This window comes from Ahaetulla prasina, chromosome 7 (assembly GCF_028640845.1).
Source record: "Ahaetulla prasina isolate Xishuangbanna chromosome 7, ASM2864084v1, whole genome shotgun sequence".
Taxonomy (NCBI): domain Eukaryota; kingdom Metazoa; phylum Chordata; class Lepidosauria; order Squamata; family Colubridae; genus Ahaetulla; species Ahaetulla prasina.
The window spans coordinates 30,917,302-30,937,101 of NC_080545.1; the positions used below are offsets into that span (position 1 = coordinate 30,917,302).

A 19,800-nucleotide genomic window follows, 5' to 3' on the forward strand; every position below is an offset into this window, starting at 1 on the left:
CTTGGCTAGGTTTGTGAAGATCAATTAAATAGTTTGGAATCCAATGATGACCATGAAATTTAACTGAACAAACCAGTTTTTTTCTTAGAAAAGGAAGTAATAGCTTCATATTACCCACAATATCTCTTACCAATAGTTATCTAGTATGCATGAGGTGATGTATTTTGTTTTCCTAAAAAAGATGAAGTTCCTAATTGCACTGCTCAGGTTGCAAAAGGAGACCATGTAAAATATTCCACTGCTATTCTTAATTTAGAATATACTTTTTCATATAGTTTCTTAATATGTTAAAATCTATTTCAAAACAGTTTCTGTTTTGAAAATTTCACATTTTTTACATTTATATTAAGTTGTATTTTGTAACATTTTATTCTTGCTACCACAATACTAAGGAGAAAAACCCTTTCTCATTTCCTTTGTGTTACTCAAGGCTAATTTGGATTTTAGAAAAGGCCAAGTCTATTTCCATTATTTCTTTCTTCCTTGTTCCCTTTCCTTTGAATTTACCTACTTGTTTTTTTATTGCTATTCCAATGTATCTCAGTAGTATTGCATCTCCCTCTAATTATGGCAGAGTATTAAGTCTCTCAGATGGAGCTTAAGTAATCTCAACACAAGCATATATTGTTTAAAATTCTTCCTGTTTGCACTCTTCAAGATGTTGGTTATGGTTACATGCTTATATCTCATGCATGCTGTGAATCATTATATCTAGCCCTGTCCTTGATTGCTTTTAATAGTCCAATCTTTTGACCACTAAAATCTCAGCAGGATGTGCTCTCTATTATTGTTGCTATGATTTCCTCTCTTTTCTTTGCATTGCCTATTTGATTTATATTTATTAATACATTTCTAGGCTGTCCAACTCCAAAAGATATATGCAAGAGGCATAAAATAAACAATAAAACCCAATAGATAGCACCAACAAAAGGGGACAAAACTAAACATTTCTCACTAGCAAAGAAAAAATAGACATGCCCACAGACCTATATTAATTCAAATCCTGGGAAAAAATCCAGTAGTAAGGTAAAAATATGAAAAATCAGTAAAATCAGAAAAATCAGATATTCTAGGAAGTGGGAGCAGCAAGTTGAAGAAAAAGATGCCTATGCTATGCTTCTTACAATTTCAGAATTTCAAATAAAGTATTACTGTTTTTTGTTCTGCAAATTTTCTTAGTACTTCATATATGCAAATTAGAAATAAGGTTCATTTGATCAATTGGTCTAACCCAGGGGTAGTCAACCTTTTTATACCTACCGCCCACTTTTGTATCTCTATTAGTAGTAAAATTTTCTAACCACCCACAGTAATGGTGATTTATAAAGTGTATCGTCATCTGTGCATGCCTCTCGCACATCATGCATTGGGTTGGAGGGGGGGCACTGGATACCAGCTCTGATTGTCTGTTACAGCTGGGTGGTGTGGGGGGAGATGCACGAGCTATTCTGGGACAAGGCTGTTTTGTTTGTGGTCGCACTATAGTGCCGTTTCACTTACGTAATGTGAACTGAATTTATGTGCGGGCGATACAAATATATATTTTCAGAAATTTAAATTGTCACGGGGAATTTTATGAGAACCTAATGAAAATGTTTTTAAATAATGCTATGAAATTTTTTTAAAAAGTCAATTAAATTAAAAAAAAAGGAAAATGCTTCAGTATCAGAAAAAAACCCTACCACCCATTATGAAAGCTGGAACACTAGTGGGCAGTACAGACCAGGTTGACTACCACTGGTCTAACCCAAGCATTGAGTTACATAAAGTTTATCAGAATTAAAATGCCATATTTTTACATCCTTGTACCAAGCATAATTGCATTTAAATCTTCAGGGAAAATATGTAAGTGTAGCATAATTAATTAATCATAATTAATCAGCTGTAAAACTAAATTATGTCACCATTTAAGTCTTCAAACTAATTATCTACTAATATTTGAATCACAATATTTTGTACTGTTTTATCCCAGATGGCAAATCTTAGGGTTGCAGGTAAGCAATTCAGATCAGTCATTCTTGCTGGCATAAGCCAACATTTCTTGTTTTGCGAACCAGTGGGAGGGTGAGAGGGATTGGTTTTGGTGGACAAGTGTAAGTACACAGCTCCATTTATGCAAGTGGCAGGCATGTCGCATCCACTGCTTATGTAAATGAAGCAGGCACAGATGTGCTTGCACTGGCCCAGTTCTGAACAGTTCTGAACAGTAATGGGCCGCGGTCTGGGGGTTGAAGACCCCAGTCTTAGAAGCCATGACAGATCAAAATGACATCAGGCCTGTCATGACACAATGACACCATTCGTGCAATGGTGATGTTATAAATTTATGACATCATTCCCCCTTCCCCTGGACTCCTATACTTGCTGATGTGCTACAAACTGGAGCACAACATATGAAAAACCAGAGTTTTCCCACGTATTTAGTTCAGTTGTTGACAAAATTGAATCTAGCTACAGTGATCTGTCTGTCTATCTATCTTTCATCATCATCTCTTTCTCCCTCTCTCTCTCTCATCTATCTATCTATCTATCTATCTATCTATCTATCTATCTATCTATCTATCTATCTATTTTTTTAAAAAAATGTTTTATTAAAATTTTTCTTTCATTCATACATATTTTATGAAGAGAGTTTTGACAGGGTCATACCTTACACATCTTATACATAAGATGTGTAAGGATCGATCTATCTATCTATCTATCTATCATCTATCTATCTATCTATCTATCTATCATCTATCTATCATCTATCTATCTATCTATCTATCTATCATCTATCTATCTATCTATCTATCTATCATCTATCTAATCTAGTGGCCAGTCTAGCATTTTCATTAGGCTTTGTAAATTTTTGTAGGAGAGAAAACACCAATTGGATGTGCTGGATTTGCTTAATGTCCATGTGATTTGTTTAACAACTATATGATTTGCTTAACAACTATGGTGACTTACTTTAGGGCTATCATAAAACAGTCATAAAACTGAATCCAGTCACATGGTACCTCAACCTATAACCACAATGACATACAACCAAAATTCCATGTTCCATGTTGTGATCATAAACTGATGACTACCTGTATTCACAATGAGAAATTATGATGAAATAGAGCTAACAGGTGAAAATACTTTTTTCATCCCAGAAGTGGAATAACTGTTTTTATTTTTTCAAGACATGAAAAAACATTACTTTAATTATTCACACAAGGAGGAAAAAGGCCAATTCAATCATTTAATCAACATTCGAAATATATCTTCTTTTAAAAATACATTGAGTAAGCAATAAGAAAACAACAATTTCCATGGAGCAGGGTATGTTATTAAGAAATACATCCTAACAAATATAAATTCTACCTGTCATCCAGTAACTTTAATTACTTAACAATATGCAGAATTAGGAAAGATTAACCAGTTAAGGAAACTAAAGGTCAGGCAGAATCACTAAACTAAAACTGCATACCTGTTGAAACCGAAAGGAAGTGTCTAACTGGCAACAGATGCAACAGAACAGAACAGAACAAAACAGAATAGAATGTAGTTGCAGTATAGGAAATTTAAAATAACTAGACACAATTAATCCCAGTTCCCTTTCTGTTTGGGGTAGGAAAATGGAAGTTATGAACTCCAGGGTTATTGGATTATACCTCAAATATATTGGATATATTCTGCAGTGAAGATAATAATCCATACACCAGTTCATGCTAAAAGAGTGAACCTTTGACCATTGATTTCAATTACTTGGCAGATGTTCTACATTCATATGAACAATTAAGTTCAGTTGCCATTAACAGAATAAGCCAGTATTAGAGAGCAAGAATATTTAATAGGCTGTGGAGGTCTCTTGGAGGTTCTTTCTATGATCACGGAGAAATCATCAACAACAGGAGAAGGAAGGAATCTGTTAATTACAGATCAGTTCAGTCAGCTTGACATTGATGCCAGACAAAATGTTTGAACAGTACATTAAGTAGGAATGAGCTTATCAAGAACAAATCATGCCAAACCAAATAAATTTCCTTTTTTGATAAAGGAAATTTACTTGACTGCAGGAACGTGATGGACAAAGTATACTTTGAGTTCAGCAAAGTCTCTCATGAGATTCCAGTAAAAAAAAAAATGACAAAATGTGGATTGGATTGCACTGCTGGTAGATGGATACCGAGCTGGTTGAATCATCCAACTAAATAATAGTTGTTCTGTGTCAAAATGGAGGAAAATGTTGAGTGACATATTATAAGATTCCATAATAGGTCATTTATTGTTCAACATATTTGTCAAATGATTTGGATTAGAAAACATTATCAAATTAGCAGTTAATCCAAATATGGATTAGAAAATATCAAATTGGCAGTGACACAAAAATGGGGGGGAATAACAAACAACTTAGATGCCAATATCATGATTCAGGAGGATCTCTATAAACTGGACCAATAGGGAAAAGCTAACAAGATAACTTCCAACAAGAAGAAATGCAGAAGTTTATATTTTTAACATTAATCTTATTCCCTGGAATATAGAATCCTGAAGATCCTAGGGTCTTCTTGCTTATTGCTCTATAATTCAACAGTGTCCTTTAAAGCCTATTATTCATGCTTGCTCAAAAACATTGTATTAATTTTTATTGTATCTTCTGTCCTTTCCTTTTAATTAATTCCTGTATTCAGTTCAATTCAGCTTATTGTTGTCATAGACCATTTCAAGCAAAGTGCTCTTTAAAAATGTGCGTATGTGTGTGTTTAATCTATTTTAGTGATAAAATGGGTGATAAATAAAATAAAGTTTAAGACAAAGTTAAAATATATTTATAAGACAACCTAGGTAAAGGTAAAGGTTCCCCTCGCAGATATGTGCTAGTTGTTCCCGACTCTAGGGGGCAGTGCTCATCTCCATTTCAAAGCCGAAGAGCCAGCACCGTCTGAAGATGTCTCCATGGTCATGTGGCCGGCATGACTAAACACCAAAGGCGCACGGAACACTGTTACCTTCCCACCAAAGGTGGTCCCTATTTTTCTACTTGCATTTTTACATGCTTTCGAACTGCTAGGTTGGCAGAAGCTGGGACAAGTAATGGGAGCTTACCCTGTTACGCAGCACTAGGGATTCGAACCACTGAACTGCTGACCTTTCAATCAACAAGCTCAGCATCTTAGCCACTGAGCCACCACATCCAGCATAAAACAACTTAACTAACAGCTTTAAGTGAGATCCAGGATGCAGCCTATATTAAATTGTAATGTAGACACTAAAATTTTACTAAGTATGATAACATCTAAAATTACAACAAATTGACTCCTGTACTTGAGTATTTCCTTTCACTTCTGGTTATAACTGTTAACATTGCGAGCTAATCTTGGCTAATCTCCAAACACTAAGAAGGGTCAAAGTACGTGATTACTTTGAAGGGGATCACTAGAAATCTCTCTGTAAGAAAGACTTTAAAAATTGGATTAAAATATACATGTTTTTCACTGTGCAGAGTTAAATTATATCCTATTGATTCATGTCATACTGGAGGGGAGGAGAAATGCTGAGGATTAGAAGAAAATTACAATTTGCATATGTATTTGCCTTACAAATAGATTTAGTTAGAACTGCATTTCATCTTCTTTGTCCAATTGCACAAAATATGAGCAATTAGACTTTGTCCATTCTGATAGTATAGTGAACTGTGATTTAGCTAAAACTCAAACATGTATGAGCCAAACCAAGCAATGAGGTAAAAGGCATTGCAAATTCATGACTATATCCAAGCAATTTATATTCTCTCCCTCGTATGTCTCTTAATGAAAATCCTTAATACTGTAATGCATCTGAAAGTTTTACATGAACAAAATATATTGATAGGTACACTTGGTCTGGTCACTTTCTCTCAGCCTTAGGAGGGAGGTATGGCAAGCTACTTCTGAAAAAACTTGCAAGAAAACTATAGAGATTTGGCCAGGCAGTCTCTGAGAATTGGAAACAATTGAATGGAAGAGGGGAAAAGTCACAAATTGGTATAGATTTACCTGGGGTATTACTCCAAATGCTTTTCTCCACTGCTGTACAGGGACTGTGTTCCAGGAGACACCATCAATCTGGATATCTCCTTCTGTATTTAAGATTCTTAAAAAAGCAAAGAGCAAAGTACTTTTCCCTGAGCCAGTTCTTCCTAGAAGGCCCACCTGAAATTTTGATAAACATAAAATATTGAAGGAACTGGCATTCATAAATTTGATGAAATTAACAAATTCAGAAATTAACATTTTTTTTGTTGGATTTATGGTTTGGGGTTGGATAGGGTTTAAATGAAAATATTCTTACCCTTTGTCCTGAACCTATTGAAAAGGAAATATTTTCTAACACTGCCAATCCTCCATCTACATATTTAGCAGTAAGATTCTTCACTGTCATTTGCCCACCAGATGGCCAGTTGTTTTCTTCCTTTACATGCATATTCTCGATTATGACAACTTGAGAAAGCTCCTTATTTTTTGATGCCGGTAAAGGTTTGGATTCTTCTGTTGGCAGATCAATGAATTTAAATACTCTACTCACTGACCGCATCTGAAAACCAGAGAAAATTTATCTTAAATGCTATGCTTTCCTTAACATATAACTTGGTCAAATGAATATAGACTGATATCACAGAGAAAGTGTGAATGAGAACATCAGATGTTAATACATTTATCTCTATATTTTGTTATTCAAACTGTAAGTACAGACTATTTGGACATTTCTTTCTTCCCAAGTCAGTACTTCCTTAATGATATCTTCTAGTCCTTAGGAATTCTTGGTTACTGAAAATAAAGCACTTCCATACTGTTTAGAGTCCCAAATCTGGGATGCCAAGGTATGGATGGTCATTAGACAATAGCAAAAAGCTATGAAGTAACTCTATATTTCTTTGCAGTAATTTAGTGGTCATCCTCATTTTTGCAATCCACTTAGGCTAGCCTAACACTTTCAGCATTTTACTTCCTAACTCAGTGATGATCTTCAAATCCTGGTTTGGAGGTGCTATGAAAAGTGGAGACTTCCGGATGACATTGCGGTGAGATCGGATGTGGGGAGTGGGTCTCCTTTCTCCCATGCCGAGTTCTTCCTGTTGGAAGGCTCCAAAAGGAGCTAAATCCACCCTGTAGGGGTGGTGAGGTAAACAGAGGTACCCTGCAGGTTGCGGAAAGCCACAACTCTCCTGGTTGACCAAGGGCTTCTTCCCTCTCATCCACAACAAGGAGAAGAGGCAGCCATCATAGCTGCCATGAAGCTGGGACAGTGAAGGCAACAAAGAAATGTGCAGGAGCGGTGTAGATGAACAGTGACTGAAGCTGGGTGAGAAGATTCCTTTTTTATTTAGACCCTAACTTTAAAAAGAAAAAAAAAGAGAAGAAAATCCAGGAAAAGAGATTCTTAGAACTATTTCTTAAAGTGGCTAATAACCATAGAGAGAAAAATCCTAGATCCAAAAGAAAGGAACTAAGGGGAGAAAAGCTAAAGACCTTTTAAAAGATAGAAAATTGGAGTTTTAACTGGGTAGGTGTTATTCTGGAAAGGCATTATAAAATGCTGGAACTGTCTACTTGAATAGCTGACTTTGTTCCCATAAACTGAATTAATCAATTTGTCAGACTCAAAACAACATTGAAACCTATGCTGAGGGTGCCATCTACTGGTGAATGGAAAATATACCATACCTCTACAAGCCTGCAAAATTTCTGATAAGAGAGATAAACAACATTCATCTGGAGGACTGCAGTGATACTCTCTGTTCTATAACTATCTATTTTAAGTAAAGTAAAGAGACTTTTAATTTTTGGGAAGCTGCCTGGACCACTTAAATGGAACAGATTAATAATCCTGAGATGTAAAGAACTATGATTATTGAACTTTCTGAGGCGCAGCATTGGACCTGAATATATTGTTTTTGGACTATTGAGTAAGAGCAGGACTTACCAAAATAAGACAAGATGCTTCATCAGGGGGAAATGAGTGAGATTTCAAAAGAAATGGCAGTGATGTTTCAAAGCATTAGGGATACTATGACAAAGAATCACAAAGAGATGAAGAACCTAATGCAAGGCATAAATGGGAAAATAGAAAATATCCCACAACTGATACTGAATGAAGATCAAAAACTCCAGGAAAGATAGGAGACAACAGAAAGAATAGAGGAAAAGACAGAACAGACAAAACAGCAAATAAAGCAAGGAGATGAGAAGGAGAAGATGATAAAGATAGTAATGACTGATGAAATAAACCAAGGGAAAAGTACTTTAAGAGATTTAAAAATGGAATTGAATAATTTGGTAGAGACATTTGAAAGGGAGAAAGGGGCTTGGGTGGACACTCTGGAAACCTGGCAGTTTAGGGAGATAGAGATGGGAGAAATATTCAGACTGAATGGTGAAGACGCAGATGTTGATAGAGACAATTTCAGGCAAGCTAAAAAATGAATTAGAACTGAAGTATTAAAACGGACAAGAGATGATGGATAGAAAGGAAATATTTTTTCTTTCCCCCCCCTAATATAATGATGGCCTGATTAAAAACTAGAATAGGGTTAGAAATAAGAATGCACACTTTTATATAAAGTAATAGTTAGATGGAAAGATTGGAGATTGAAAGATGGTATTATTATGTATGTTTAAATAATATGATGATTGGTACTAGAACGGTGTATTGAAACATTGAATAACCAAATAATGAAGGACTATGTCTTAATATAAACAAGTTCGTTAACACTAGGATTAGTAATGGTGGCCTGATTAGAAGCTAGATTAGAGGTAGAAATAAGAAACAGGGGGAATATTAGCATATATAATTTTTATATAATAGAATATAAGCAATAACTAGATGGAAGGATTAGAGCTGAAAGATGGTATTACTATGTATGCTTAAATAATATCATTGGCATTAAAATGGAACACTGAATTATTGAATGACTACTTTAAAACAAACATATATGTTAATACTAGGATTACATAAATTTTATTAATTTAACAACTATTATTAATATTATTATTGCTACTTGTATCAAAATGAATTATACCCAGAAGCCACACTGTTCATGTATTGATATTGTTATATATTTAAAAATAAAAATCCAACAAAACTTAAACAAATAATAAATGTATTTCATCATATAATATAGAATGCATAATATAAGAAAATTTAAGGTGTAACTGTTCTTTTACTGTACATTTGATTAAAAGAATTCCAATAATATTTAGAGATGTTGCATTTCCAAAAATGATGTACAAACTGTATTCTGGTGTATACTTGTCCTTCACAGATAAACCAGCAGTATTAGAACCTACACCATTACATGGAAAGAATAATTGGTGAAAGAGAGATATGAATTTTTAATTCAAATTACTAGAAATATGTAGCATTTCAAAATAATTCCAAAGGTGTTTGCACTTGTCTGAAACAGCTTTTTAAACTTATTTTTAATTTTTTGAATTAAAATTCAAGTAAATATTAAATAAGCTATTTAATTATTTGGAAAAAAAACTAAAATACATGGAATGAAATATAACTAGGACAAATCTAGAGGATCATAAAGGAACATAAAGTACAATATATTAGAAAATTGGGATATTATAAAATATATTGCATCTGTTTTCTAAACAAAACCTGAATGTCTTTAAATTTGATTAACATTAATATTGAAAGTAGAATATCAAGTAAAGCATAAATACTATTCTTCAGAAAACTCAGATTTTAGATGTGACACAAATCAGTATAGAAAATTGTAATCAATTCAAGAGCTGATTGGTTCCAATTAGAATTAAATTTGATATCAAATTCACTTTTTATGAAGTTATTTTGGGTAGAGGGCCTATTTCTACAGTTGGTTAGTTATTTTTTTAAATGCACAACAATGCACAATCACAATCAAATAACTTTCTAATAAAAAACTAAGAGAACTCTTGTCATTATTAGTATGTATACTGCCAATTCAGTATATTTGGAAGGAATATCTGGTGAAATTTAATTTTAAAAATCTGAGATTAAATGAAATTACATCTTTCAAAATTTGTTACATTCTACTGTGAACAATTTTTCAGAAATGCTGAGATTTGGAATGTTCCCACCATATATGGAAAAACATAATCTTTTCCCCACCAAATTTTATTTTATTCAAAAGTAAGTTAAAATACAAAACTCCCAAAAAATCCAGAATAAACAAAACAAAGAAACAAAAAAAAACCCACAACACATTTAAGACATTAAAAAGGTGCAAAAAAACCCAATGCATATGCACACATTATCCGCCCAATTGAATACTGATTACTGCAATATTAATTCCCACCCCTTGCAAAACAGTCCCCCCATTTTAAAAAAACTGATAAATCTATTTGCAAATTATTGGTCTGTCTCTATATACTATATTAATGACAAAATAATTAACAGGAAGAAAGATAATAATAAAAAAGATGATATTAAGGTTTCAAAACTCTGTTAACAAACTGTTATTGTAAACCACTAATAGAAAATTTACTACCCCAAATCATCCCAAAAATTAAAAGTAATTCATCCTGAATCAAATATCCATGTTTGTTTCTTAATCTCTTATCAATTTTTGTCTAATTAAGTATAATAGATTTAGTCTCCCTAATCAGTCTATCTTCCACCAAAATTCAAATAGAAGTGATTTTCAGTTAGGTGTAAGTCCTTTTGTGTATCCAATTTGTCCAAAATTAAATGTCTCTGTATATTTTCCATAAGCATTATTATCTCATCAATAATAAACTTTAAACTAAAAACTGCATCTCATCTGATCCATTGTTGCTCTGTGTAACTTGATCAGGGAATAAATACAGAAGCAGAAGGAAACAGGAAAGGCATTTTCTGTATAGCAAGGAGTTGAAAAAAATCAGCATTGAACCAGTAATCAACTTTTAAAAGCAAAAAACAAAATGAAAGACTAAATTTAAAAAAAATGAAAGTTAATAATCCATGTGTGCTTAAGAAAATGAAACTACTGACAGAAAGATGGATACGCCCAATGACTTTCCCACCAATTTCAAAGGGAACTGGGATCTTCAAGAGTTCCCTTCCCATATGGGTCCACGGCTGTCCAAAAGTCATCTTGGGTCATTCCTAAGTGCTCCCATTCAAATCCTGCCAAAGCATTGCCTAAAAAACTGGCTCTGACAGCAAAAACAACAGATCGTGGTGTTAAGAGAATAATTTGGAATTTCTATAAGCCAGGGTAAAGCATGAACAAATCAAAGAAAATTGAAATCCAGACATACTGTGCAAAATGAGAGTTTACTCTCAAGAACAAAAGCTCTGCTCCAGTGGTGAGTTCTAACCAGGGTTACCACCAATTCGCATTGTGCACGCGCTTTGCACGTGATTGGCGCACACGTGCTTGCTTTGCTCGCTCGCACGCATGCCAAATTTGTGCTTTGTGCAAGCACATTGACTGGCTGAACAGCTGAGGCATTGCAATCGGCTCTGCTGTGCCTTTCAGCTGGGCTAAAAATGGAGGAATAAAGGTAGGTACAGCGCAGGGGCGAGCGGGAGGGCTGAGATGACGCTTGGAGCGAACTGGTTCACTGTCTCTGAAACATTTTCACTACTGGCTCTCCCGAATGGGGGAGAACCAGTAGCTAACCAGATGAATACCAATGGATGCTGGTAGGCAGAGCCAGATTTTTTTTTCTTGTTTTCCTCCCCAAAAACTAATGTGCTGAGGCATTGCAAACAGTATAAGTATATGCCTTATACTCCAAAAAATATGATGAATTGCCTCCAATCTGCCCCCACCCCTTTCTTGGCTACTTATTGGCTTCATGGGGAGTCAGAAATTCTGTTGAGGTGGAGGGAGACACCAGAGATGATGATGATGATGATGATGATGATGATGATGATAATAATAATAATAATAATAATAATAATAATAATAATAATAATAATAATAATAATAATATCAGAGTTGGAAGGGACCTTGGAGATCTTCTAGTCCAACAAGAAAAAAAATCTGCCTCTGCCTACCAGCATCCATTGGTATTCATCTGGTTAGCATCCTTGCAGCAAACAGCCTGGTCAGCTTCAGCATGTTATCGCAGCCTGATCCAGCATGATTGGATAGGCCTCCCGGAATACTGCCAATCAGCTGTTCCAGGCTTCAGGGATCGCCCCAGCCCATTGCATTTTTAGCCTTCACATGTCCCCTTTTTTGCTTCCGTGCGTTGCATTTTCGGGGGTGGGGGCAACAGTGGCAATTGCTGCCTGGGACTGGCCAAAAATCGATGCAGAGATCAAAAAGGGGATGCGCGGAGGCCAAAAACGTGATGCCCAGAGACCAAAAACATGATACGTGGAGGCGGCAATCAGTGGCAATGTGCAGTGGTGATCCCCGCAGCCTGGAACAGGTATAAAATGGGGCTTGCGAAGGCTGAAAACATGATGCATGGTGGCCAAAAACATTACATGTGGAGGTGGCGATCAGTGGCGATGGGCTGTGGCAATCCCAACAGCCTGGAACAGGTCTAAAATGGAACATACAGAGGCCGAAAATGTGATGCATGGAAGGGTGGGGGCCAGCTGGTGGGTGGGGCTTTGGCAACATTCACTGTATAAGATGCACAAACGTTTCCAATCACTTTTTTTGGGGGGGTGGGAAGTGTGTCTTCTATTCTGAAAAATATAGTAAGTTTCTAACAGCGGGTGAGAGAAAGAAAGTCCCTTACCATTCCGCAGCCATTTTAGGAAGGAGTTGTAATTTTTTATTCATTGATAATAGAGTTAAAATATGTACTGTATTTAATTCAACAGTAATGATACTTATTTAAACACAGCTGACCTATTAATTCTAAAACAACAACGTGAGCAATTCTCATGGAAAAGAACATTTTATGAGAAAGAATCTATTCATGGTGGAGAAATAGAGGAAAAATTGTGGTTAGCTAGTTACTTTTCTGCTAGTCTGTTTCTTATGCATTGGAATGTGAAAATAGCAGGTTGGATTTAAAGGCCACTAAGAAACTTTTTAAGTACAAAATGCAGCGTTTGCTATCTAGCCCTAACGACAATGAACGTATTACACCTGTGGGGCCAGTTTTGAATTGGCTGCCAATAGGTTTCCAGGTGCACGTTATTGGTTTTAACTTCTAAAGCCCTATATGTTCCTCACAAGGCATCTGCAAGACCACGCCTTTTAATCTGAACCAACCCATTTGATTCAATCAACTTGAGAAAATACATTAATGAGATCTAGCTTGAGATAGATGGCCCAAGGGTAGAAGATATGTTTCTGCTATGACCCTCTTGAGGAATAATTTACTGTCAGAGATTTGATTCATTCTGACCCTCTCCCCTATCATCTTCTGAAAGACAATAATAAATACATTGTAATATCTTTCTCAATATCTTTCTCTCCATATGTAATTGGCATGATAACATAAAGTCAGACAAGAATGGCAATATTGGCATGATAACATAAAGTCAGACAAGAATGGACACAAAGCTATCCCTATATGTTGATGGAGAAAATAATGAGACAACTGAATTAGATTGACAAAAGTTGATTAAGTTCAAAATATAAATGGTATTTTTGGAACTTTTTATGTGGGAATTAATGCATGTTCTAAGTAAAAAATCAGCTGTAAAGCACACATTTAAAAACAATGCACAAAATAGTTTTTTTCAGTTATCTGCAAACATTTATCCAACTCTAGATTTTTAAATTATTTTTGTGCCAATATTACTACAAGGTACAGTACTATATTTCAGGTTCTACCAAATATTTGTACAACCTAGAAATTCAAAATACGTTTTTGAATTTTTGAGTGGTTTATATATTTATTTGTATTGATGTTCATCCACAAAACATTTTAATGAGCAATATGTAATAATCAGATCAGGACAGCATCACATTCCTGGAAAAATATCTATTTATTTCAATTATTTAGCAGTTATTTCCAGAGGCCTGTAGAGCTTCCCGTATTACTGGAAAAAATGAGGCTACATTGGAGGATTTGAACATTTTTACCTACTCAAGTTCTCCAGGAAAATAAAACAAGATTCCCAACTAAAAAGGTACTCAAAGAAGCAAGTCATATTAAGGAACCAAAAATTAGTCAAGATGACAATTCAAAATTCCTTGAAATGCTATAATTCCTGTTAATAAGCTCTACTGTTAGTAGAACTTTCTCTGCCTCCACAGGTGATTCATTCACTAAAAAATAGAAGGGCACAGGTTATATCTGTGAGAAAGAGGCAAATTCTGAAATACTTGAAGGAGTCATAGGTTAGTTCTGTGAAGACTTCATATTGTTTCCATGATATCTCTAAGATCTGGTGTGGGTTAAACTGAAGCATCCAACTCACACATTCAGTCTGTAGGTATGTGTAAATAAAACCAGATATTATGGTATCCAGTAATCACACTCTAAAGAACATTGGAGAAATATTCTGAAGTTCATTTATTCCAGAGAACTGTGGTAGAAGTGCAAAACAATATGATTTCTGTCTCTTAGAAGCTTTGTGAATATAGGGGAATGGATTGTACATTCAGAATGATTAAATGTAATGGATGACAACAGCAGAGTAGTGACAAACAGGTAATAGTTATATAGTTCTAATTGTGAGTGTTGATAACATGACAGCAATGGAGGTCTACAGAAGTATTTGTTAATTTATTCCACTGAGAAAGCCATTTCTCTGTGCATCAGTGCAATGGTCAGTTTGTTGGCAAGTAAGGGTTATTACAGGTATATGATTCCTATGTTGCAGCCTCTGCATTGGCTTCCAGAAACTGTACATTTAAAGTATTGGTTTAATTTCCTAATCCTACATGGCTTAGTTCCCTGGAACCTTCAGAGCTGTTTCTTCCAAGTCGAATATGCTCTTGAATTTTTTAAATAGTCCCTCAGTTTTATGAGGTAAAAGTCTAGGGGTCTGCAATTACTACTTTTGTACAATAGCCTCTATTCTATGGAATAGCTTACTCTGAAGTGAGGTTAGCATCTACTTTAATGGTTTTTCATGAATGAAAAACTTTCCAAATTGAAAAAGTTCCCTGACATGCAAATCAATCATTTCCAGCAGTGCTCTTAACTGCAACTATGCAGTTTTGCACATTGTTGTCTGTAAAAATAAAATCAGAGGTACAGAAGACTTAGGATGTGCTAAAAACAATACGTGCAATGATAAAAACACAAATTTAAAGAAAATATGTGATTTAGAAATCAATATATCAATACATACTTATCTTCAATTATAAAATTAACATCAAATGCATATTCTACAATGTAAGTTATTTTCTAAGCTTGCTAAATTAATAAAAAATATTTACTTTCTTTTTTCTTTTCTTTAATTATTATTATATTTTTTATTAAAATATTTACTTTCAAAGAAATGCTTAAGATTCTTACCAAACTGTCAACATCGATGCTTGTGTTCACACCCCATTGCAATGTTCCCATAATGTTCATGGCTAATGTAAGAATAATGCCGACTTTTCCTTCCCCGCTACCTATAAGTAAGAAACATGTATAAAATCCCAGCATAAAACATAGTGTGCATATGTGTTACATACATATAAAACTCATGCACACATTCATACATAGGTTAATCTGCACAGAGGGAAAGAGAAGTGATATCCTAGGTTATCAGCTCATTAGGGCAGTCCTTAAATTTAGGACAATCATTCTTGCAATGGGAAATTAGCAGTAGCAGCTTCAGATACACATGGTCAGAAAATATTTAGTATCTCCTTTGTAACAGCTGCTGTCTCATGGAAGAGCTTCCACTACCCCAAGATATGGCAGATCCTGATACTTCTGGCCTTCTGGAAGTCCGTGAAAACATAAGTCTTCCCCCTAGTGCTACACTGAGCTGTCAGATGAGTCAATTAAGAGTTCTGGCTTGCATTGTGGATTTGTTATATGCTGCCTCAGTTATTATATAGGTAGTCCTCGATTTACAACAGTTTGTTTAGTGACTGTTCAAAGTTACATTGGCCCTGAAAAAAGTGACTTATGAACATTTTTCACAGTTACGACGTTTGTAGCATCCCCAAGATCATATGATCAAAATTCAGATACTGGGCAACTGGTTCATATTTATGACCATTGCTGTGTCCCAGGATCATGTGATCAAGTTTTGAGATCTTCTGACAAGCAAAATCAATGGGGAAGCTACCTTCACTTAACAATCAAGTTGCTAACTTATCAACTGCAATGATTCACTTAACAGCTGAGTCAAGAAAGGTTATAAAGTGGGGCAAAACTCACTTAACAAATGTCTCACTTAACAACAGAAATTGTGGGCTCTTGTGGTCATAAGTTGAGGACTACCTATATTATGATTATTTTAATTTTGTTTTGCTGTTCCCTTGAGAAATATTTCATGATATTGGTTTTTATACACTGTTTATGTACGCAATATAGGCAGCCATAAATTTTCTATATAAAAAAGTAAAATAAATACATTCATTTGTCATTTTTGATTAAAGCACATTGATTAAACTTATTAGTATATAATGTCCATTAATTATTTAAATCTGCATATTTTTTCTACATGTAACATGTCTTGCTCTATCTCTTTTTCTCTCTTTAATATAAAAGCAAAGATATATATATATATATATATACCTGTAGTAGCAATAGAAACAAAGGTCACAATGATGAAGAAGATTACAAAAATCATTTCTATTCTCATCTGAAACCAACGTAACGTAGATAAATACAGGAACCAATTCGCTGTATGCAAATTTAGTGCTTTATGGAATAATGTTTCAAAATATGGTTGCCTTCCATAAGCTCTCAATGTCCAGAGTCCCTTTAAGGTGGTAACAAGATGTGTGAAAATTGGACTTCTAGCTATAAGGAATGCAAATATGAAAATAAAAATAATACATGTTTATTATTTATTTAAAAATAAATTGCATAAAGATTCAAACATAACACAACAATATTTATGTTTCCATCACATACATTCTTTTCTAGTTGCATCATGTGACAAAACATTAAAAATAGTATGTAATCCTCAGGAGGCTATATATTGTTTTGATACCATAGTCCTTGATAATACAGTTTTTATATATTTATTTTAATTTTTTATGATTTCATTTTATTATGTATTTGAAATTATCCCATTGTAAGTTGCTAAGCATTCTATGTGAGACAGTAATTCTTTACTAATGTAAACTTTCTATAAACAGATAGCTATACCAAATTTATTTTTATCTCTGTTGTACTATAATTATGTCTATGGTTCTCTTTCTTTCAACCTCAAATTTAGCATTCTTAGTCTTTAATATCAGCATCTGGACAAGCACTGAATATTTGTAGAGAACATTATTCAGAGAAATGAGACCTTAAAATAGGAGTTGGATGTAAAGCAACAGAGAAAATCTCTTTTCATGTTATTTGTATCTATATTAGATCATACCTTCAGACTCCAGTTGTTTTAGCTGTTGAGATGTGTGCAGGAAGTATGCTCTTAACATAACGAAGGCTCCTATCACAGGCACAGATGCCAGGAAGATATAGGGTTGTATGAAAGAGACTACTACTATAGCACCAATCACAATGAGCATTAACTGCAGGTTGAAAGAAAAATACTTTCAAACAATATAGCAAACTTTCCACAAAATTTTACAATTTATGAGGAAGTAATTTCCCTAAGATTACAATGATGTTTTGAATCACCATTCTAGTCTCTGCATGACTTATGATCACAACTGAGCTCAAAATTTATGGTCTTAAATAATTGTTAAGTGTATAACTGTAGCTGATAAGTTAGTAACTTAGTTAACTGAATCTGGCTTTCCCATTGACATTGCTTATCAAAAGATTGCAAAAGATGATCACATCTTTTGGGATACAGCAATGGTCATAAGTATGAAACAGTTGCCAAGCATCTGAATTTTGATCACATGATCATGGGGATCCTACAAAGGTTGTATTGTAAAAAAATGATCATAAATCACTTTTTGCAGTGCTGTTGTAACTTTTAATGGTTGCTAAATGAACTGTTGTAAGTCGAGGACTATCTGTAGTTATACTCCAAAATATCTGAAGGGCAATAACAGATATTTAGCAATTTGAGTTTGTTTTCAATGTCCATTCCCTTGAAATCTAATTTGGTCACTGTATGCATCACTCAGTCTGAGACTTCTTACATTCTGATATATGTTACCTTGGTATAGATCCTAATGATGTATTTCTACCATGCAAAATTACACAATTTGCAACCTTGTTAGCACAAGTCTTTGATAGCCTATTCATTTTTTTTATGGTTTTCAAGATTACCGATAGAATTCCTGGAATTTTTTGAACTGAGAGAATATATACTGCTTTCATACAGTATATACCAAATCAAAATAACCATGCATTTATTTAAAAGATATTTATTTCAATAAAAGGCAAAAGATTTATATGATTTGAGGACTGGAGGATGAGATATTGCTAAACAGTGAGACATTAGTTTGTAAAAACGTATTTCCTGGGTAGTTTATGAAATGACATGACATGACATGCACTGTTGCTAAATTATGAGATCTGAACAACATAGAATTGGTTATAAGCAAGGCTAGGCAGGTAGCAGGAAGATGAAATTTAATAATAATAATAATAATAATGATCGAATTTTATTGAAATATTAGGTTAGATTTATTATAAAATAATTAGATTATTTTATTCAGTCAAATGTACCCCTCAGTATAGATAAGAATCCTACTGGACAGTACCATCATCACCAAGTCACAATAATGGCAAATATGATGAAATCATGATCGAATTCTGCTTTTATACACTGTTGTTCCAATGGATACATAAATAGGACCCAGATTGTTGGGATCAATGTGCTGTCACTGTAAACTGCTCAGAGAGTGCTGTAAAGCAGGGCCCCCCAAACCCCAGGCTGTGGCCTATTTGGAACTGGGCCATGCACATAGCTCGACTTGGGCAAGCAGCAGCCTGGTTCCCCTCCTCCTCACCAGGCCGCCAAGCCACAAAGGTTGGGGACCACTGCTGTAAAGCACAATTAAGTGGTATATAAGTCTAAGTGTTATTGTTATTTTTGTTATTCCTTCGCCTGAATAGATGTGTATCAGACCAAATTTCACCCAAACAGTATCCTACGACAACCAGATCTTTCTAAAAGCTACAAAATGAAGAAAACAGTTGTCTAAGGAGCTACTGTTTGATGGTTTACTGAAAGGTATTTTAGGGACAAAAAGCTCAGGATAATCCTAACATAACTGAAGAATCATGGTTTATGCTGTCCCAATTTTTGCAAATATAACATGTACAAACCTGAATGAAGTCAAATATTGTAAGTGGCAATAAGTCATCCAGTATTGCTATATCCTTTGAAAACCTGTTAAGTATTCCACCTATATGTTGAAGAGAAAAAATAAGTTAATTCTCAACTGAATATTTTATCAATATTGGTTTAACTAAACAACAAGCTTTTTGAATAACTAAAAAGTTAAAATTCTACCATAACATTCTGGAGCTTATTTGCAGTATATTTAAGCATATAGTACTGATTAATACTGGATTAGTTTACATTTAGATTAGCTATAGGAAAATGTTTACATAAAAAGATTTATATACTAATTTAGGATGGTGAGAGGACATGTACCTAATAATTTAGTTTTTTCACACATGGGGTAACAATTCACATATTTTTTTGTTATAAGGTTATTTTACTTATTTACTTATTCATATAAAACATTTATATACCTATGCATCTTCCAATCAACTTGGAACTTTAAGCAGCCCCCAATAATGTTATACATTTTTAAGCTTTATTTTGGTTATTTATTACAGTTTTTAAATCCTGCCTTTATTATTT

At 34.2% G+C, this 19,800-nt stretch overlaps 1 protein-coding gene across 2 annotated transcripts in view; it reads right to left on the minus strand.

Annotated features, from left to right (window-relative positions):
* CFTR (CF transmembrane conductance regulator) overlaps nucleotides 1–19,800 on the minus strand; it is a 147,601-nt gene that overhangs the window by 35,508 nt on the left and 92,293 nt on the right. For both annotated transcript variants that reach the window (XM_058191460.1, XM_058191461.1), the window contains 6 exons: nucleotides 19,257–19,336; nucleotides 17,389–17,539; nucleotides 16,590–16,817; nucleotides 15,369–15,469; nucleotides 6,301–6,543; nucleotides 6,006–6,161 (listed from right to left, as the gene is read on the minus strand). In XM_058191460.1, coding sequence (XP_058047443.1) covers nucleotides 6,006–6,161; nucleotides 6,301–6,543; nucleotides 15,369–15,469; nucleotides 16,590–16,817; nucleotides 17,389–17,539; nucleotides 19,257–19,336 — 959 coding nt within the window. The remainder of the gene's footprint in view (nucleotides 1–6,005; nucleotides 6,162–6,300; nucleotides 6,544–15,368; nucleotides 15,470–16,589; nucleotides 16,818–17,388; nucleotides 17,540–19,256; nucleotides 19,337–19,800) is intronic.